We start from the raw sequence: 22922 nt of genomic DNA on the forward strand, positions 1-22922 counted from the left end.
ATGGAAGTTGTTTGTTTTTTGTTTTTTTTACAAAAAAATAAAATAAAAAGTTAATTGTGACTTTTATCTCACAATTCTGACTTTTTTCTAGCGAGTTTACATCTGCGAATCTTGCTAGTTAAAAGTCAGAATTGCGAGTTACAAACGGTTACAAAGGTAGAATTGCGACACATAAACTCGCAATTGCAATAAAAAATAAAATTGCGAGTTATAAAGTCAGTTGAGAGAAAAAAATTCTGACCTGTGAGTTATAAATAGTTTTTTAGTTTTCTTATCAAAAACTACATTGTATAGATATATTTAACCCAAATGTGCTATGTGTGTATATCCTAAAAAAATCCGTTTACGATTAAATACTACCGGACTTTTGTTAGTTATTTGCAAGCGCCCCTCGAGTGGTGTCAGTGGTAGAGTCCAGTGACGTCACAGCAGCGGCGGTAATGGCTGCTGGTCACATCTCATGCTGCCGAACTGATACATTATTATGAATTTAATATGATATTTCAGCAATTCTCAATAGTTATTAGTGACCGAACCTACTGAAATCAAAAGTAGTATTACGAGATACGGGTACGCAAGTGTTTATGTACATAAATTAAGTCAATTTTTGAAGAGAAGCTCTTCATTTGTTTGCCTGCTAACGTTATGTGTTTTCAGTTAACGTTAGTTCAGATTAAGTTTAAATGTCAGATTTATCCTAATCTCCGTCTTGAAGTGTGTGAATTGTGATGAATAATCATATTCCTTCATTCTTTGCCTCTTCTTTTTGAACTTACAGTTTTGTTCATACATACTGCTCTGTTATTATACCAGCATATTTATTAGCAATTATAACACAATACTCATTTAATATTGTGTTATAACAGTCTTTATGAATCAGACATGTTTTAATGTTTACGAAGCCTACTGTGGTGGTACCACGGAACAGTGCTGGTATCAGATACTAAAACAGTGGTAATTTGGATAAATTAAATACCATTTTTAGGGTTATTATGTGTTCTTATCATGCCATAGTGTTCTAATGTACTGAAATTAAAACCATTGTATTACTGTGGTACATGTACCATAACAATACAGTGGTTTTACGAATGGTCGTGGTATAAAACCAAATGACAAACTTATTTATATACCACGGTATTCCAATCTGCTTCAAAGAATACCTTGGTCATGTTATTTTTTAGTAAAAAGGAACTTCATTTTGGTTTAATTTAAGTGTGATAGTTTTGTAGTGATTATTTACTGATGATATCTTTTGTCCATCCATCGGTCAGGCGGCAGAATGACGTCCATCATCAAACTGACGGCTCTATCTGGAGTCCAGGAGGAATCGGCCCTGTGTTACCTGTTACAGGTGGACGAGTTTCGCTTCTTACTGGACTGTGGCTGGGATGAAAGTTTCTCCATGGACATCATAGATTCCCTGAAGCGGTACGATATGTATTGTAGTGTTGGATTTAGAAGCTCAACTGTACTTGGTTGGCTTGATTGCTTCTATTGCTCTCCTTATGTAAGTTGCGTTGTGTAAAAGCCCCTGCTAAATGATTAAATGTAAATTAACTACATATTTTAAAGTCCCCCTGTGGTGAAAATCACGTTATTAATGTTTTTTATATGTCTAAGTGGTGTTTTTAATATGCTTTTAAGACAAACCATGTGTAAATTCATAAGTCGACAGCATTATTGACTATCCTATCCTGTATGTGATTGTGTATTTTCCGTCCTGTATCTGTCAGGTATGTCCATCAGGTGGACGCAGTGCTGCTCTCTCACCCTGATCCTCTGCATCTGGGAGCTTTACCGTACGCTGTGGGCAAACTGGGGCTCAACTGCACCATCTACGCCACCATCCCCGTTTACAAGATGGGACAGATGTTCATGTACGATCTCTATCAGGTGAGATGGGCGGCTTTCAAATGAAGCGCTGCTTGTGATTTGTCGTATGAATCTGAAATACTACTTTTTAATTGTCAAATTAATAGTTTACAAAGAAAAAGTTGGCAACATTTATGTTATGAAAGTCACATAAAACTCTCATAAAATAAATGAACCCATTCACATATACATGAATAACTAACACAAACATTACATTTTTATAGTCATAATAAATATTACAGTTTTGTTTTAAAAATCATCATTTTATGAATAAATAATAATTAAATTTTTTGAGTATGAAGCTTAAAATTATTTTATGTTTGTGTTGGGTTTATTTCGAATATGTTTAATTGAATAATTGTTTAAAGAGACCGACATTTCACAATTCACATTCCACCCTAAAATTAATTTTCGGACTAATCATTTTTTTTATTTTTTCGACAATTAAGCACATTTCACCCCAAAACTAAGTATTACTGTAATGCATCCAGATGTTTAACTTTTGAGGGTTTTTGCTTTAATACCACCGTTAAAAAAAACAGTGTTGTGTAACAAATATTAGTTTGAATTATTTTCACATTACAGTAATGCTAAAGTTTTTTTTCTATTATTATTTTGCAAAATATGCTAAAATATGCTTAATTATCATGCAAATAAAGTCCCAATGCAGTATGGGTTTTGTGAGTTTCACCCTTATTGTTGTAGATTAATTGTTGCCCACTGTAAATGATTTAAATGGGACAGATGGGAGCAAACTTTTTCAGTGGTAGTATGCAGTAATGACTGCTTTGTTAAAAAATGATTTTTCTTTGAAAGAGATCTATGAATTGTTAGTTGAATCCCCATAAAAAAGGTTTTGTTGTGTACAACACATTTAGTTTGTCTGCGCAAATTAAATATCATCAGAACGAGACGGAGAAACATTCTGATGACGAAACGTTAATTATGCTCCCTGTTTGATCTCAGTCTCGACACAACACTGAAGATTTCTCTCTGTACACACTGGATGATGTCGATTCAGCTTTTGACAAAATCCAGCAGCTGAAATACTCTCAGATAGTCAACCTGAAAGGTGAGAGAGGATGTACCTTCTTTTTTTTTTCAAGTGCAAAAACAGAAAACCAAACCAGAAATGATGAAGCTTTAATCCTCAATAACGGTGATAATGTGTCCTTTTTTTGGTATCTTGAAAGTTGATCACAATTTATTAATGAACAGGAAAAGGTCACGGCTTGTCCATCACCCCACTTCCTGCGGGTCACATGATTGGTGGCACTATCTGGAAAATAGTGAAAGACGGAGAAGAGGAGATCATCTATGCTGTGGATTTCAACCACAAGAGGGAGATGTAAGTATGAAAGAAATCGCCAGGACATAAATTGAATGTAGCAGTGTTGTAGTCGAGACCACCTCACTCGAGTCCGAGTCGACACCGAGTCCATAGAGAGTCGAGTCCGAGACCAGAGACGGTCGAGTCCGAGTCGAGACCGAGACCAGTGAGGTTTGATTACCTAATTTACTTTTATTTGCTTAGAGAAATCCTTTTTTTTTTTTTTTTTTTTTTTACTGAATTTACTTAGAGTTTAAAAATATGATCAGTTTAGGGTAAAAAGGCCACATAGTAGGTGGTGTTAAAAGTAATTTTATTACAATTTGTCATGCGCAGTTGCGCACTAGAAAATCACCAATCACTGGGCGTGTCAATCAATTTAAAGAAATATTTTATTCACATACATTAATAATTATGAAAAATATTTTTAATCGAACTCGAGTGGACTCGGGAATAATTCCGAGTCCTAAAAAAAAAATGTTCGAGTACGAGTCAATTCCGAGTCCAAATGGACACGAGTCCATGACAAGACCAAGACCATTAAAATATGGTCTGGAGACCGAGTCCGAGACTCGAGTACTACAACACTGGAATGTAGCATCAGAAAGTTTTATTTTATTAAAGGGATAGTTCACCCTCATGTCGTCCAAAACCAATAAGACTTAACAGTACACAAGTTAAGATATTTTTAATGAAATCTGAGAGATTTCTGTCCTCCCATTGAGAGTCTATTCACACACAAGCGGTTTAATCCATGATCGCTTTATAGGCTTTTATTCACATATAAACATTGACCAGCGAACATACATAGAGCTTGATTGCTTCTATGGCTCTCCTCATTTGTAAGTTGCATTGGATAAAAGCCTCTGCTAAATGATTAAATGTAAATCAACTACATATTTTGAAGTCCTCATGTAGTGCAAATTCATAAGTCGACAGCATTGCTGAGTATTTTCTTCTTAAAACTGCCGTGAAAAAAAACACGGTTTGAAATCGCTGGTGTTTCTGACGTCACAAATGACCTTGTAACCAATCAGATCAACGTGTGAACATCAACAAGTGGATCTCTGAGCTGAGTGAGTGGCTCATTTGCGTATTCATTGAACCGCGAATACTAAATGAGGCAAGGGTGTCGAGTTACATTCAAGCTATTTTAAGGAAAAAACATTTAAATATGTAATTTTGGTGATCATAGATGAATTTTAAGGAGTACAACTATTGGCTACAGGGGGACTTTAAATATTTGAGGCATTCTGATCTAGGTGTAGAGTAAACCAGAATGCCATAATGTAAACCATAATGTTTGCTGTCCTCTCAGTCATCTGAACGGTTGCTTGCTGGAGAACGTCAGCAGACCGTCTCTCCTCATCACAGACTCCTTCAATGCCTCGTATGTACAGCCTCGAAGGAAACAGCGTGACGAACAACTGCTCAGTAAGTTCAAACTAAAGCAGTAGTTCATCTGAAAATAAGGATGATGATTTGTTAAGAAATTAAGGAGAACTATATATATATATATATATATATATATAGTTCTCCTTAATTTCATAAATAAAATAAAATAAAATAAAAATACTAATTAAAATAAAATAAAAAAAAACAAATTTCATATATATATATATATATATATATATATATATATATGAAATTTGTGTTTTTTATTTTATTTAAATTAGTATTTTAAATTAGTATTTTTATTTTATTTATGAAATTAAGGAGAACTATATATATATATATATATATATATATGAAATTTGTGTTTTTTATTGTATTGTATTTTTTTTTTTTTTTTAAGAAAAAACTTCAAGCAAAATTAATCCTGCAGCCTGTACTGTCGGACATATATATATTGAGCTGTTTCATATGTTGTCAGCATGTTATTGCTCATATTTCTACGTATATGATGCAACTTTCATTCTTCAGGTTTGAATTTGATTTCCTGACTGGCTTGAGTAGGATTTTGAAATCCTATTAAAATTGCATTTCTGGAATACCTTTTTTAAAATTTGAAAGATGTTAAAGATATTGTTTGATAAGTGAGATCTTTGGTTGTATTCCTTGAAAACCAAAAACTGCTTAAAGTCCTGGAAAGTCATTTTACAGTATCTGTACGAACACCGTTGTTCATTCGGACAAAGTGTGATGTTTTCCATTCTCTTCCAGCCAATGTCATGGAGACTCTCCGTGGGGACGGGAACGTGCTGATCTCAGTGGATACAGCGGGACGAGTGCTGGAGCTGGCTCAACTGCTGGATCAGATCTGGAGGACCAAAGACGCAGGATTGGGCGTCTACTCGCTCGCCCTGCTCAACAACGTCAGCTACAACGTGGTGGAGTTCTCAAAGTCCCAGGTCTCGCCGTCACAGCCAAATCCTACACAACACAGGGCTGTGTGATATGTGTTGTCACAATTGTTGTTGTAAATGAGTGAGCTGGCATAATAGAGTGTTACTCGCTTTGCAAAAACGTTTGCATTGCATTATGTAGCCTTTAGATACACACGGCTTGTTTTTCCCGCCCATGACCTTTGTCTTATATTTATATCAAATGATATTAAGCAATATCACACAAGCAAGAGTGCGATTTTTCCAGAATCAACATGATTGTGAATATCACAACATACTAATTTTATAAAACAGTTCAGTCAACATTTTGAGTTATAACAATATTGTATGTTTTTACTTTTTGTCAATGAAAATGTCCTAACCTAATCGTTTCTGAATGAATCACCGTTTTGAACGATTCAGTTTAAAATGATTCAATGACCAAATGTGTCTTTTTAATTAAACGAATCCTGCCGTATTAATCTAGTTGAATTAATTGATTAAATGCAAGAATTTGGCATTAAAGATGATGCATACATTATAAGATTATAGATTAGCAAGATTATAAAAAATGCCCGTAGCCCTTTACAATAAGATTTCATCAGTTAACATGAACGATGAATTAACAATACGTCTACAGCATTTGTTAATCTTAGTTAATTCATTTCAACATTGACTAATACGTTATTTAAATAAGGGTTTTTCAAACTTTTTGTGTGTGTGGACCACTATTTGTAATCAAGAATTTTCACGGACCACCTCATAATACACATATTATGATATTAAAAATGATATTATATTTTACATATTATAACAACAGGCTTCGTAATATCGTAATAGAACGTAATATCCTCCTTTGTCACCCTCCACATCTTTCCCTTCCAGTTTGTATCATCTGTCTAATATAGACCTATATTAAAAACAAACAACTAAATAAATGCTCACCTAACCTGTTGCTATCCACCGATCCAGTGTTGTGGTTCTGACAAAACGGAGCTTGAACGTCATGGCCGACCGCCACTAGCCTATTTTAGTAATCACACAATAGCTTGACAATTTAATTGACATTTTATATAAATATAGGGTACATATTCTTTTTACTTTTTTTTTTTTAATAGGAATTTCTTGGTAAAATATTTTTATTTTGCCTTTTCACGGACCACCTGCAGTACCCTCATGGACCACTAGTGGTCCGCGGACCACAGTTTGGGAATCGCTGATCAAATGTTGTGTTTGTTAACATTAGTAATGCACTGTGAACTAACAGGAACAAACAATGCAGCTGGATTTTTATTAACTATCATTAATAAAGATTAGCAAATGTCATACTCGTTGTTAGTTCATGTTAGTCAATACATTAACTGGTGTTAGCAAATGAGACCTTATTGTGAGGTGTTCCCAATGTAAAGTTTAAAGGGGCATATATTGCCTTGTAGTGGAAAAGTACATTTTTATTATTGATATGAACTGATAATGAGTCTATAATTGATAATGAGTCTGACCAATACACAGAATATGAAGTTTATGAAAAAACCTAAAATCAGCCAAAAGCACAAAACATTAAGTATCGGTATCAACAAAGAATCCCAGTCATCCCAATATCACACACCCCTAATCCCACAAAATGGGCATTTTGTCGTTATGTCTTATCTCAGATGTAACGTTCCCATGTTCTCTCACAGGTCGAGTGGATGAGCGATAAACTGATGCGATGCTTCGAGGACAAGCGGAACAACCCTTTCCAGTTCCGGCACCTCTCGCTGTGTCACAGCCTGGCCGATCTGTCCCGCGTGCCCAGCCCGAAGGTGGTTCTGTGCAGTCAGCCCGATCTGGAGTCGGGCTTCTCGCGGGAGCTCTTCATACAGTGGTGCCAGGACGCCAAGAACTCAGTCATCCTCACCTACAGGACCACACCAGGAACACTGGCCCGCTACCTTATAGATAACCCGGGGGAGAAGAGGATGGACCTGGAGGTGAGGCCCCTAGATCATTAGATCAGCCCTTTTCTGCCTAACAACTGACTAGTTCAGAACATTGTTGTCAAAAGTACCAAATTTGGTACCAAATCAGATTGGCCAGTGGGTTCGAACGCTTAAAGGATTAGTTCACTTTTGAAAAAACTTTTGCTGATAGTTTACTCACCCCCATGTCATCCAAGATGTCCATGTCTTTCTTTCTTCAGTCGAAAACAAATTAAGGTTTTTGATGAAAACATTCCAGGATTTTTCTCCATATAATGGACTTCAATGGGAACCGGATGGTTCAAGTATCAAAAGACAGTTAATAACAGTTTCAGATGCAGCTTCAAATGTCTTTAAACGACGCCAGACGATGAATAAGGGTCTTATCATGCGAAACGATCGGTTATTTCAAAGCTTATTCCAAAAATGTAACTTTTCTAAGGACAAATGCTAGCCTTGCTCTATTCTGTGAGGCGCGTTTGCAACGTCACGTAGTACGTAATTACGTTCAAAAGGTCACGGGCGACGTAGCCGAAAGTACAGAGTCAGAGTGTTTACAAGTTGAACGCATAGGTTGAACGTGAAAACTAACTCAAACGCCGTTTACAAAAAAAGGAATTAAAAGGAAAAACAACGATGTCGGACGATTTTGATTCTGTACTTCCGGCTACGTCGCCCGTGACCTTTTGAACGTAATTACGTATTACGTGACGTTACAAACGCGCCTCACAGAATAGAGCAAGGCTAGCATTTGTCCTTAGAAAAGTTACATTTTTGGAATAAGCTTTGAAATAACCGATCGTTTCGCATGATAAGACCCTTATTCATCGTCTGGTGTCGTTTAAAGACATTTGAAGCTGCATCTGAAACTGTTATTAACACTATCTTTTGGACCTTGAACCGTTTGGTTCCCATTGAAGTCCATTATATGGAGAAAAATCCTGGAATGTTTTCATCAAAAACCTTAATTTCTTTTCGACTGAAGAAAGAAAGACATGGACATCTTGGGTGACATGGGGGTGAGTAAATTATCAGCAAAAGTTTTTTCAAAAGTGAACTAATCCTTTAACATATATGACTTCTACAATAAGTAAATCCACCTCACCAGGTAATTACTCCTCGACAGCGATGCCATAGAAATATACAGAGCGACCGCAAAAACGTAAGTTCAAAGATAATATTCTAAAGATGACGACGCCCACATTTCTGTGGTGCATAAGGTCTATAGTAAAGTGTTACCAAATGCTACAACAACTTGATTTGAATCTGGTTTGCTTGTAGGTAAATAGCTTGCTTAAGTTACGTCTCCCAGACAAATCTCTGAATTTCAACGATTAGATCCCACAAATGTTTGGCAGATCTTGCGATTAGTCATTCTTGATTCTTCTGTTGTGCTTTTGAGTTTTTTTTTTATATTTGTGTGCTGTATGTTTCAGATGATCAGTGAATAGCTGCACTTTAACTATTGACTGTGCAGCGTCTGATATGTTTGACTTATTTTGAAGGTTTTTTTCTTTTCTTTAACTAAACCAGATAAGAAAACGTTGCCGACTGGAAGGGCGAGAACTAGAGGAATACTTGGAGAAAGAGAAAATGAAGAAAGAAGCTGCCAAAAAACTGGAGCAGGCGAAAGAGTGAGTGGAAATGAGTTAAAGTACTGTCAGAATGCAAAACTTGCTTTGATTCACCCTGAATGCACTGCTTATTAAACCAAGCCTTTCTTTCAGCATTATTTATCAAATGTGGGGCGGGTAATTCTCTGCAAATATTCAAAGGACTGATCCTCGCTGAAAAAAAAACACTAAAGCTATAAATATTTCATGAATCATTCATGCTAGAGCTGCACGATTGGGTCAAAAAGTTATGTTAAACATTCAACATCCTCGCTTGCGCTGCTTTAAAAGGAATAAACTCACTTTGAAACAGCAGCTCTCATGTTGATCAGGGTGAGCAAAACCTGCTTTATTATCCAAATTAATTCATATTTTACCCACGCACACATGTATGCTCCTTACAAGAACCAATTTAGACCCAAAACAAGTGAACTGAATGAAAAATAACCCAGTTCTCTTTTATATTGTCCGGTCGGTAAGATTATTAAAAGTTTTTGAAAGAAGTCTCTTGTGCTCACCATGGCTGCTATTATCTGTTAAAAAATACAGTAAAAACAGTAATACAGTTTTTACAATTTAAAATAATGGTTTTCTATGTGAATATACAGTAAAATGTAATTTATTCTTGTGATTAAAGCTTAATTTTCAGCATCAGAAATCACTCTGATTTGATGCTCAAGAATTATTTATTATTTTTATTAATGTTGAAAATAGATTTTTGTGGAAACTGATATGAAGATTCTTTGATAAATAGAAAATTCAAAAGAACAGCATTTATTTCAAATAAAAAAATATTGTGTAACATTTATAAATGTCTTTGCTGTAAATTTAATGCATCCTTGATGAATAATTAAAAAAACTGACCTCAAACTTATGAATGGTAGTGTACATTGACCTTTTTTTATTTTATTTACACAACGTTATTATTTTGGGAACCCAGTCACCATATTTTAAAATTCAATCGTGAATTGTTACATATGTAATATATTCATATTAATAAAATATCTAAGTGCACAATATCTTTTTTTATTATATAACCAACTATTTATTATTATCTATTATCTACAACTAATATTGTTTTATTTCAATAATAATATCATGATTGTTACAGTTTTATCACACTGTTGTAATATAAAGTTAAAATGTCCTAATAATGTCATGCAATGTGCTATACTTTGTCTAAAACTAGTAATATAGTCAGTTATGACCCCACATTAATTAATTGACTATACAGAATAATTCTGTGTTTAAAAATCACCCAACTACTGAATTCAAGGTAGTCAAAAACCAAAAATATACAGTTTCCTTCCTGAGAATAGTACGGTTCATGAGCATATTACATGTCAACCACCCTTTTGTTGTCGTTTCTCCACTTTTACGGCTCGTCGATGGTAATCTCAGCCGTTTGTGATTTAATAATCCCATTCGTCCTTATCACAAGTTCAACAATCTGCTCAGATCTGATTGACGGCTTTATGTTTGAGGTTCAGTAACGGCGCTCTGTGTTCCTGGTCAGGGTGGACTTGGACTCGAGCGATGAGAGCGATATGGAGGACGATCTGGAGCAGCCGGTGGTGGTGAAGACCAAACATCATGACCTGATGATGAAGGGTGAGGGCGGGAGGAAGGGCAGCTTCTTCAAACAGGCTAAGAAGTCCTACCCCATGTTCCCAACACACGAGGAGCGAATCAAATGGGATGAGTACGGAGAAATCATCAAGTGAGCAAGACGAATTATAAAACGTGTAGCTTGAATGCATAAATGGATCAAAGCATCTGCCAAATCCATAAATGGAAATGAATTTGAGTTATTCCTCTTATAGTGTGGTGTAACAATAAAAAAATTAATCCGTATCATGGATAGTCCCCCCAAAATAAAATTACTGTTAAGTTTTCAGAGTTTTAGTGTCAGTACTACATCGAACTGCTATATATGTATAATAATTAGGGCTGTGCAAAAGTTAATTGCGATTAATCGCATCCAAAATAAAAGTCTGTGTTTACATAATATATTTGTTTGTGCTGTATATTAATTATTTTGGATATATAAATACACACACATGCATGTATATATTTAAGAAAATGTGTTATTCATATATAAAATATTTATATAATATAGATTATGTATTTATATATATATACAGAATTGAAGTGCAAATAATTCTTAAATATATACATGCATGAATAGGTATTTATATATACAAAATAATAATATACAGCACACACAAATATATCTTTTATTTTGGATGCGATTAATCGCAATTAATTTTTGCACAGCCCTAATAATAATGCAGTGGGTCCTGATAATGCCAGATGTCTGACGTTAACTTACCAGTAAAAAATGGCCGACATTATTTTAAATACATCTAGTCAGTGAAAGCGTGCAAGCATATTCATCTACAATAACTCAGTATTTTCAGCTTCAGAATCATGAATATTGTTATTCTGGAGCACCAAGTCCAAGCCTATTCATTTAAACCCACAATGCAATATCAAAGTTTTTACCATGTCTTGAAATATCGTATCATGAGTTGAGTATCGTGATATGAGGGAGTCGTTAAACCCCTAATACCATGGTATATTTATGCAGTATTCGTGTGCTAATATTTACTCTAAGCTAAATAAAGCCGTATATTTTATGAATCCCTGAGAATGTATAATTTTTTTCTCTCTTCAAAATGCTTTCATTTCTGTTTATTGTGTAACATTCATGTGTCAGTTCTGTATTTTCTGATGAATGACCTTTGACCCTCAGGCCAGAGGATTTCCTGGTTCCTGAACTCCAGGCCACTGAAGAGGAGAAGAGCAAACTGGAGTCTGGACTGATAAACGGAGACGAGCCCATGGAGCAAGACCTGTCCGACGTCCCCACCAAATGCACCAGTAACACACAGACACTGGAGATCAGGTGAGGACTTCATTGTGACCCTCCGTGAGTGGAAAAACAAATCCTTTTATGCTTGAATGGTTGCTACGCCAGTGTTCAGGATGTATTTTTAGGGCAGATTGGGGTTAGATTGTATTAAAACCTCTGCAGTGTTCAGGATGTGTCATTCTTCATTGTGGCCTGCAGGGGTCGCTCTATCTCGGCATGTTAGATTGTCACAAATCAGTGTTTGGTAAAAATGACACGCTTTTGCTGAGATGCAAAATCATAGAGGTATCCTACAGTCAGTTAAAAAATGTTTCCCACAAACGCTCGAAAAGCTAAATGTCAGTGTTTGCTATTATGCTGCTGTCAGTTTTAACAGAATAATTGCTCTAATAACCCTCCATCCATCCATATCTAATGAATTGCTCTTCTGTGTTTATTTGTTGCTGAACTGGAACATAATGTGTGTTCAGACTCCATAATCAGCTGAGAAAATATTTAAAGTATTTGAGATTTGATTTTAATTTAATGGTAGTACAGCATTTTCAAATTATTAATCCATCAATATCAAAGCTTAGTTATATATAAAAATAAAAATAAATCATTATCTCACAGACACAAACACATAAGGTTCGTCTGCTGAGCTGCCCGGTGAAATGCTGGTACAGCGACTCTCAACTTCATTTGATAAAAAACATGGTCGTATCATATACACACAGAAACTCAAAGGAGTTCACGACAACCCGTAAAATTAAGTTCAGTTTAACTTGAAATTTAGCCTACAGAGGAATGTACTTCTTAGAATAATAAGAATTATAAATGTAATTTTAGCGCACTATTTTCTTCCATGTTTTAATCAAACGGTAACACTTTGTTTGCAAAAAACTTTTTTTTTTGATTTCCACCATTTTTTATACATTTTTATTAAATCATAAATCCAGAAAAAGACAACACTTTAACATCTATAACAAAAACATTTCATATGGACATATTATTGTAAAATTTTACCCAGTAAGTAAATGATATAAAATATCTGCTAACATTTACTGCTCTTCATGGTAAATGTTTGTTTTGTGTTTTAAATTAGTAAAATCTGGTATTTTGGTAAAAATTAAAAATTTAAATGTGGTTACATTGTCGATGACCTGCATTTTTTAAGTATAAAAAAACTATTTTTTTTTTTCCATAGTTTAATCTTACAGTAGTTAGTCAAATTCATCTTTTTTTAATGTGTTGTTGTGATTATACATTTTTTATAATGAATATTGTATTGCTTGGTCATACTTATGGTAGAATGACCCAGATATGCAGCATTGAGACTCATTCATTCATTCATCTGTTGTGTCTCAGAGCTCGAGTCTCGTACATCGATTATGAGGGCCGTTCTGACGGGGACTCCATTAAGAAGATCATAAACCAGATGAAACCCAGACAGCTGATCATCGTTCACGGCCCGCCTGAGGCCAGCCAGGACCTGGCCGAGTCCTGCAAGGCCTTCAGCGGGAAAGAAATCAAAGTTTACATGCCCAAACTGCACGAGACGGTGGACGCCACCAGCGAGACGCACATTTACCAGGTAATACTTCTCTCTGTATATTTTTAAGCTTAAAAATATGTATTTTTTTTCTATATATATATATATAAATTGGAAGTCCCAGTCCAAAATGACCAGCATACAAAAGAAATGGTTAATAAATCTCTCGTTATGCTATTTTTTTGTCAACTATCCCCCCTCACTAATCATCCACCCTCCTTATCCCGTTGTGCCCACGTGTGTGTGTGTGTGTGTGTGTATCCATGGCACACATGCACAGGTCTTTAAAAAGGACAAATGTTCCTCTTATTTTCAATCTCCCCCATTCATTTTCAATGGATGGTCATTTTTGACCAGTATAAGCTCAGGTCATGAGGTCTACGATCAGTCAGTTTCTAAAATACATACAAAATCTGTGCTAATTGAAAGAAAACAAGATGACAAAAAAGATTAAATCCAATATTTGGTGTTAATATAGCATAACGAGAGACTTGTAAACAAATTCTATTTTTTTTTTGTCAATTTTTTTGTCAAAAATCACAAAAAAGTCTATGTTTAAATTTTTAGTTTTCAATTTTAGGCCAATGCAATAACGTTAACTTGCATTTTTGGGGGGAAAAGAAAATCCTCTCCTGGTCAAAATGACCCGAACACATTATTAAAACATGTTTGGATTATTATAAACCACTTTTCACATTGTATTTTATTCATATTCCTATTGTTGTACACAACCATTTCTAAGCACCTTTCTAATTCACTTTGTGTAAATTAACAAATTAACTTTTTAAAAATATAAATATTACATTTACTCTCAATTAATATGAGGTTATTTAAAATTAGATATTTAAAATAAAATATATTTTGGGCGTGTCTTGCAGTGTGACATGCTAAACTCCATTTTACTGCTCAATATAAGAAATATTAAGATATATTCAGCAAATGATCTGGGAGCTTTGAGTTGTGAATGTTTCAAAAGACAAAAAAGTCTTATTTTTCATTATATAATTCCCTTTAGATATGTGAGTCTGGATCACAAAACCAGTCAAAGGGTACTTTTTTAAAAAAATGATATTTATACATCATCTAAAAGCTGAATAGATAAGCTTTCTGGAAACAATCTGAGGGTACAAAAAAATCTAAACATTGAGAAAATCACCTTAAAAGATGTCCATTAATGTTCACGCTTTTGCTGCATACACTCAAAACAAAAAAATATCTTCATGGAACATGATCTTTACTTAATATCCTAATGATTTTGGGCATAAAAGAAAAATCCATAATGTATTGTTGGCTATTGCACAAATATACCTTTGCTTCTTGTGACTGCTTCTGTGTCACACATCTAATTTTAATTTTAACCACAAAGTGTCCCGTCTTGTGAAATATTGTCCGACTGATGCAGTTTTAAATGTCGCTGTAGGTCCGACTGAAGGACTCTCTGGTCAGCTCGCTGCAGTTCTGTAAAGCTAAAGACACAGAGCTGGCCTGGATCGACGGCGTTCTGGACATGCGGGTGGAAAAAGTGGACACGGGTGTCATCGCCGAGATGGGGGAAGCGAAAGAGGAAACGGAGGATGGAGAGCCGGCCATGGACGTCACACCGGACCTCTCGACTGAGCCCAGCGTCACGGCTAACCAGCGGGCCATGAAGACTCTGTTTGGAGAAGATGACAGGGAAATCTCAGAGGAGAGCGACGTCATTCCCACGCTGGAGCCGCTGCCCGCTCATGAGGTGAGAGAGAGAGCAAACACTACATTCAGGAGACGTTTAACATGGAAATCATGTGATTTACAGTGTGTTAGGAGAAAATTGGGGAAAATAAATGAGGTGGAACTAGGACTGCACGATATGGAGGAATAATCCTTTTTGATAAAAATTGTGATTGCGATTTAATATTGAAATTAAGAAAATTCCAGGTTTGCTTTACTTGTTTTAGGGCTGCACAATTTGGCAAATAATTTCTATTATTACTAAATAAATATAAAAATTACTGAATAAAAACAAAATAAAAATATTTCTATTGTAATATTTCACTGTAGAATAAAAAAAGTGTTTAAGAAAAGTAGTATAATATTAATTTTATTTTACATTACAATATACAAAGAAAAGATATTAATATTGTAGTATTTAACTGTAAAATAAAAACCGATGCAATTTAATATTGAATCTATTGTGATGTACAAACTTTTGTGATTTTATAAATCAATGTCACCATAAAATAATAATAATTATTGTAATTAATTTATATTAAATTGAAAGGATTTATTTTTGATATTTATAACTATTATTAGTATTACTACTTAACAAAAAAATTAAAAAAAAATATAAAAACTGAAAAATAAAAATTAATATTGTAGTATTTCTCTATAAAAAAAAAAGCAATCCTGATAAAAATTTTGTTTGCGATTTAATATTGAAATTAAGAAAATTCCAGGTTTGCTGTACTTGTTTTAGTGCTGCACAATGTGGCAAATTATTATTGTTATTATTATTACTAAACAAATGTGAAAATTACTGAATAAAAAAAAACAATATTGCTATTGTAATCGTAGAAAGTAAAAAAAGTATTTTTGAAAAGTAGTATGATATTAATTTTATTTTACATGTCATTACAGCTGTACAATTATAATATAAAAAGAAAAGATATATTAATATTGTAGTATTTCACCGTAAAAAAAAAAAAATGTAAATAAAAACCGATGCAATTTAATATTGAATCTATTGTGATATACAAACTTTTGTGATTTTATAAATCAATGTCACCATAAAATAATAATAATTATAGTAATTAATTTATATTAAATTGAAAGGAATTATTATTAATAATAATAATTATTATTATTACTACTTAACAATCTTTAAAAAAACTGAAAAATAAATATTACTGTTGTAGTATTTCTCTGTTAAAAAAAAAAAAAAAGAAAAGAAAGATAGAAATCCTGATAAAAATTGTGATTGCGATTTCAAAAAGAATGTATTAAAATGCCCAGGTTTGCTGTGCTTGTTTGTAGGGCTGGGCAATTTGGCAAATATTTTCTTTCACTTTCGTGTCTTTTAAGCAAGTTCTTAAATTACAACCATTTAAGTTTGGATTGTGCACTTAAGGGGTTAACTAAACTTAAACATCGGCTCATGTGTAAGAACACAGTGCTGTGCTTCACTCTGAAACACTACACATCAATTTATTCAGTTAAATTGTATTTAATTGTCCTTTGCGATTTGATACTAGCTCTGCCATATTGCAATTTCGGGTTAGGGTTAGGTGCACCGCACCCTTAAGTGGAACAAAGAGAGTGAGTTCCAATATAAACTGGGATAATCTAAGCTCATGATGAAGGTTAAAATAAAACTGTACACACTACAATTCATTCGACATCAGAGAAAAGAGTTTAAAATAGATCTGCTGACTAAAGAAGCAGATCTCATCAAACACTCCACAGGCTCTGAGATGAACAGATAAGGTGTTATATTTCATGGCTCTCTGAATTGCTCGATTCTGATTGGTCAGGTGTGACATTCCAAGGTCAGTTATTGGCCAATAAAGATGCTCATCTGGGTATTCAAGCCCGGCTTTGCTTTCATGTCTCTTGTATCACATTGCGGATAGACATGCTCTCACCCGTTTCATTTAAAAGTGTCCGGTGCCATCTTGGACCTCTGTTATTGACCGTACTTACTGTAAAATATAACTGGACAGTATTAGTAGGGCTACGGTAATATTTGTTGAAGTGTTCATCTTTGTTTGTACGCTGTAATGAATTATAAAATAATAAAGCTAAAGGAGTAGTTCACTTTTAAAATAATTTTGCTGATAATTTACTCACCCCCATGTCATCCAAGATGTCCATGTCTTTCTTTCTTCAGTCGAAAAGAAATTAAGATTTTTGATGAAAACATTCCAGGATTTTTCTCCATATAATGGACTACAATGGGGTCCAAACGGCTCAAGGTACAAATGAAAGTTTCAGTGCAGCTTCAAACGACACCAGGCGATGAATAAGGGTCTTATCTAGCGAAACGATCGCTCATTTGAAAAATAAATAAAAAAGTTTAAGTTTTATAAGCACAAATGCTCGCTTCTGTGATGCGCGTTCGTGACTCTCCTGTTCAAAGTCGTTCATCAAAATGAACAAATCTTTTTTCGAGTCATTTGGTTGATTCAACAATCATTTGACCAATCGTTTCGCTAAATAAGACCCTTATTCATCATCTGGTGGTGTCGTTTAAAGCCCTTTGAAGCTGCACTGAAACTCTCATTTGAACCTTGAACCGTTTGGACCCCATTGAAGTCCATTATATGGAGAAAAATCCTGGAATGTTTTCATCAAAAACCTTGATTTCTTTTTGACTGAAGAAAGAAAGACATGGACATCTTGGATGACATGGGGGTGAGTAAATTATCAGCAAAAGTTTTTTTAAAAGTGAACTACTCCTTTAAAACAGTTTCTTCTTAGATCATCATTTCATTTCCCTGAACAAGTATATGAACAAGCAAGTGTTCTGATTGTACATTATCCCTTAAATGCCGGCCTTGTTTGAAATTGTTTATTCTTCTAAGCTCAAAGCTGCTGGCTAGTAGCTTTGTGTTTAATGAGCTAGCTTTACAGTAGAGCATTGGCACTTGCAACGCCAAGGTCATGGGTTCGATTCCCAGGGAAAGCAAGAACTGATAAGAATGTAAATATGTTCCTTGAAATGCTTTGCCTGCCGAATGCATAAATGTAAATATTATGTGTCAATAAGCAGGATAATGTCCATCCAGACGGCTTTGCGATAACAACCAGCTGGATGTACATTATCCCTTACTTATTGAGTACACACGGGTAGTAACATGTGAAAATAACACGTGTTCTTCACAGGTCCCGGGTCATCAGTCTGTGTTCATCAACGAACCTCGACTGTCGGACTTTAAGCAGGTTCTGCTGCGCGAAGGGATCCAGGCGGAGTTTGTGGGAGGAGTTCTGGTGTGTAATAACATGGTCGCTGTCAGGAGGGTGAGTGGAGTCAGATTACACCTCACAATATGCAAATCATCTGTCATGAGAATTTGATTAATGGACAGCACATTATGAGGGCGTAATTTCCTTGTGAAAAGCTTGGGTCCGACAATGTACTGTACATTTTTAATTAAAAAAAGTACAATTATAAAACTGGTATTTATTTGGGATGTGCGCAACGACTAATTTCATTACGTTTGATTGGAAATTTTGCAACCGACTAGTCAACTAATCTAACCCCGCCCCTTGGAGACGGTCTGTTATAGAGCCCGACCGATAAAGGATTTTGAAGGCCGATACCGATACAAATATTTGTTGGTTTTAAAATCCGATATCCCGATATATCGGCCGATATTTTTTTTAAACATTTTTCCAGAAACGCGCAACAAAACATTGACAGATTCCCCTAACATTAGTTATTTGTAGTTATTTAGGAGTTTTAACTAAAATAATATGATAATGCATTTTAAAAAGAAACTTGTTTCTTTTATTGTCACAACAGAACAGAGGAACATCAAAATATATTAAAGTTCTGATAAATAAAATAATAATTAGTCCCTACATTGCCTTATAAGCTACCTGCAACCGGATGTGTGGCGCGTTATACACAAGTGTTGCCAACAGGAACGGTGTAGAGTGCCCTCTGGTGGACAAACTATACAACTCCAACACTCATGACATGATTGAAGCATGTTTCGTCCGTTTTTATTTTATTTTTTAAATATTCATTTATCGGCCATTATAACTGCCGATACCGATAGTTTGGAAAATGCCTAATATCGGCCGATAAATCGATCTGGCTCTAGTCTGTTAATGCTTTGCATTTAGACTACTTCCTCTGAGAACGTAAGTTTTCATTTGTTTTTTTTTGCTTTTTTTTTGCATACAGACAACAACGTTCTGCATTTACACTGCAGGTCTTGATGCCCAAATTCGTTTCCCTGACTTTATCTGATTTTTTTTGACGACCCGCTTACATCATCTTTAAAAGTGACCCGTATCCGATTTTTGCATTTACACTATACACTGCTGAAACTACCAAATGTAGACGTTCTGACCCGGAAAGGGAGTAAAACAGCACGAAATGCAATGGATGCAGATACGAATAAAATTATCCAGTGTTTTGCTTTCCACAATATTCAGTCCCTCCAGGATTTCACGGGCCTTTTTTGTGATTGTTGCGGCCTAAAATGCCTGATGTTGCGGCCGCCTTTTTAAAAAGTTGCGATAAAAGTTGCGATGTTCTTCTGCATGTTTTTATAGGTTAAAACGGCAAAGATAGATCGATTTTTAACTTAAAATGCCCATATTATGCTTTTTGGCTTTTCCCCTTTCCTTTATTGTGTTGTTATATTTTTTTGTGCATGTTATAGGTTTACTAAGAGAGAAAAGTCCAAAGTCCACCCCAAAGGGACTTATTATGTCCCACAGAAAACACTGTTCATCATCTGCATCTGCTCTATTCTAGTCCAGAATTGACTTAAGAGACAAAGTCACACACTTTGTAACACACGAACAAACTAACTAACCATTAGTAACCATAAAAGGCAAAACAAACGATTTGAAGACACAGCAAAACCTAACAAACTAAGCTTTTTTTAAACAAGATCTGCACCTGCAAAAAAGTCAATGTGCAGAACCTCACAAACATTAAGCAGCATTTATGTTGAAAGATGCCAATACTAATAAAGTGCAAAATACAGTTTTAGGAATAGCCACTAAAGTTAAATGGTGGAAAAACCAAATGTTTGATGATGTATTTTAATATAGCTAATACAATATAATATAGCCGCATATCCAATAAAGCTTTTTTTTTTTTTTTGTCAGACAATAGAACGAGTCGGCTAGCTATTTTTTATGTGTAAAATTTTCTGAATTGAGAGAGTTCGGGAACTGGGTGAACTAATGCACTGTGATAGTGAGTAGCCTATTACAAGTGATAAACACAAGAAAAGAAAGGAAAATAAAATGGTCAAACTCAATTCTTTAAATATAAAACAAAAGAGAAGCAGATAAGTGATAAGTCCGTGGAAACAACACTGCTCATTCGCGTCTGTCAGCTGCCGTGCTGCTCCTCTACTGCAGCCGTTCACTGAACAGGGACGCAGAGAGAGGTGTGACGGCAGGGAGAAAGCAAACCTCGCGCTCGCTGGCAACATTTGGTTACTGAGGTTTGTCCAAAAAGCCGCTAGATTTGTCTCTAGTCGCTTTTTTATATCACTAAATATAGCGACAAAGACTAAGTTGGCAACATTGGCCTTTTCTGTTATTTTTGTAGGTAGCCTAAATGTGAGACGTTGGCAGTCCACATCTGCTGCGTCTTCTGAACAAAACAAGTGACTTTGCTGACGTATGACGACGCTTTGCAGGAGACCGCGGCGCGATGATTCGTCAAAGTTGCAGAAAAGTTGCGGTGATTTTTCAAAATTGCAAGGCGCACTGAATTCACGTGGATTTGTTGAAGTTGCGTTAATAGTTGCGATCGCGAAATCCTGGAGGGACTGAATATTTTGAAAAGTCAGCAAAAAAGTCATCAAACCATTGGTCTCGTACGGTGGAGAAAAAACTGTAGCCACGAGCGCTGTAAACCATGCCTCCCCATATCTCATGAAATGTCTTCAAACACTGCCATTTTTGTGTAAAATCATCTTGAGACTCCAGCGTTTAGCTGTTTTTGTATGCAGGAACACCTCACTGCGTGCTGTAACTCTGACCCCGTTGACCTCTCTCTCTCTCTCTCTCTCTTTTTCAGACGGAAGCGGGCCGCATCTGTCTGGAAGGCTGCCATTGTGATGACTACTACAGGATTCGTGAGCTGTTGTATCAGCAGTACGCTGTAGTTTAGCTCTGAACGGCTCTCACTCGGCGCCTGACGTACGCTTCATTTCCTTTTGACTTGTGTATATTTTATTATTGTTCCCTGCACGTTTAAATGGCATATGCTCTCTCTCTCTCTCGAAGTGACCCAAAATGAGAGCGTCTGTCTGGACTGTAGAAGAATCGCAGCTACTTTTGTTCAGAAGTGCTGGATGCAAAGAAACGTTAAGCCTTTTTTTTACCAAACCCTTATTTTGTTCACAGATAAACTTCGGTTTTCGTAATGAAATGTTGTCAGTGTGGGTTTGTGTGTTTTCCTTTATTCATTTGGATGCTTTTATCTAAAGCCACTTGTGTTTGTTCGGAATAGGATACTATCATTTATAATATGCAGTATGTTGTTTGCATGTAAAATAATGGGTACTACAGTATATCCCACAATGCAATGCTTTTCATTCCTATTTGACGAATGAACTAGAAGTAACACCAGCCGTTATATTTTTAATAGGGCTGCGCAAAGATAAATTGCGATTAATCGCATGCAAAATAAAAGTTTGTGTTTACATAATATATGTGTGCTGTTTATAATAAGTTTGTATATATAAATACATATGCATGCATGCATATATTTAAGAATTATTTGCATGTAAATACTGTGTATATAGGATATATATTAATAAATAAATAATCTATATTATATATAAATATCTTATGTATGAATAACACATTTTCTTACATATATTCATGCATTTGTGTGTATTTATATAGACAAAATAATTATACACAGCACACACATGTATTACGTAAACACAAACTTTTATTTTAGATGCAATTAATCGCAATTAATCTTTGCACAGCCCTAAATTTGAACCTTTTTTGACTCATTTTGTAATCTAAAGTATAAGGAAAGTTTTGCTTTGATCAAAACCTACTTACTAAATTAAACGCCAACTGACTCGAAAGTGGCGTATATGTTTACGCAAAAGTCATGATGTCATGTTGAATATGCAGTGAAGTAAATTAGAAAACTATGCAATGAAAGAAGATTCTTTGAGCTCTACGTCTGTGTGTGAATATATATCATGTAGGAATCGAGCTCTTAGATAAGTTATTTCTAACACGCTAAACAAAAATGACTCTGATATAGTTCGCGTGCTCATATTAACTGTCCTTCATATCGTCTTTCAGCTCATGACTAATCCACATCATGCCTTCTTTCCTTGATCAGGGTCAAAGCTTCCTGCCATGTCATAAACGTTTCCAGCACGACTGATCCTGAGTCAGCTGTTTGAATGCAAAACCTGCAACACAGCAAACATTATGGCCTAGATATATTTGCACTGTTTATTTTCATCTCTATACAAAAATAGCCACCATTAATGTAAGAAGTTTTTTACTCTTTCTACTAGATATTTGAATTACGGTCACAAATTAGATTAGGGAATTATGGATTTTACCTCAATAAACAACTAATTACTGCTCATTAATAGTTAGTAAGGTAGTTGTTATGTTTAGGTATATGGTCATGCAGAATAAGGCTTGCTTTAGTATGTGCTACTAGTAATAGTACTAATAAACAGCTAATATCCTCATAATATAGA

At 35.0% G+C, this 22922-nt stretch overlaps 1 protein-coding gene across 2 annotated transcripts; it reads left to right on the plus strand.

Moving 5' to 3' along the window:
• Positions 1 to 409: 409 nt before the first annotated feature.
• Positions 410 to 21610, plus strand: cpsf2 (cleavage and polyadenylation specific factor 2). Of its 2 annotated transcripts, XM_089118916.1 has the most exons (16): positions 410 to 570; positions 1272 to 1428; positions 1734 to 1893; positions 2839 to 2944; positions 3091 to 3220; positions 4521 to 4636; positions 5366 to 5553; positions 7209 to 7499; positions 9021 to 9121; positions 10617 to 10820; positions 11856 to 12008; positions 13323 to 13548; positions 14927 to 15238; positions 18367 to 18501; positions 21257 to 21378; positions 21466 to 21610. In XM_089118916.1, exons 2-15 carry the CDS (start codon positions 1280 to 1282, stop codon positions 21347 to 21349), a joined length of 2364 nt encoding a protein of 787 aa, XP_088975042.1. In that variant the 5' UTR covers positions 410 to 570; positions 1272 to 1279; the 3' UTR covers positions 21350 to 21378; positions 21466 to 21610. The 2 variants fall into 2 exon arrangements, with proteins under 2 accessions (XP_088975042.1, XP_039546151.1); XM_039690217.2 differs by having other exon boundaries at positions 21257 to 21610.
• Positions 21611 to 22922: the final 1312 nt, after the last annotated feature.

This window comes from Pimephales promelas, chromosome 13 (assembly GCF_988280905.1).
Source record: "Pimephales promelas chromosome 13, fPimPro1.hap1.1, whole genome shotgun sequence".
Classification (NCBI taxonomy): Eukaryota; Metazoa; Chordata; class Actinopteri; order Cypriniformes; family Leuciscidae; genus Pimephales; species Pimephales promelas.

What these genes read in the sequence shown, in the direction of transcription:
- cpsf2 (XM_039690217.2), top strand. Translation starts at nt 1,280, where the DNA reads ATGACGTCCATCATCAAACTGACGGCTCTATCTGGAGTCCAGGAGGAA. An exon ending in AAACTGGAGCAGGCGAAAGA is followed by an intron (nt 9,122 to 10,616) that starts GTGAGTGGAAAT and finishes GTTCCTGGTCAG; the next exon opens with GGTGGACTTGGACTCGAGCG. An exon ending in ACACAGACACTGGAGATCAG is followed by an intron (nt 12,009 to 13,322) that starts GTGAGGACTTCA and finishes GTTGTGTCTCAG; the next exon opens with AGCTCGAGTCTCGTACATCG.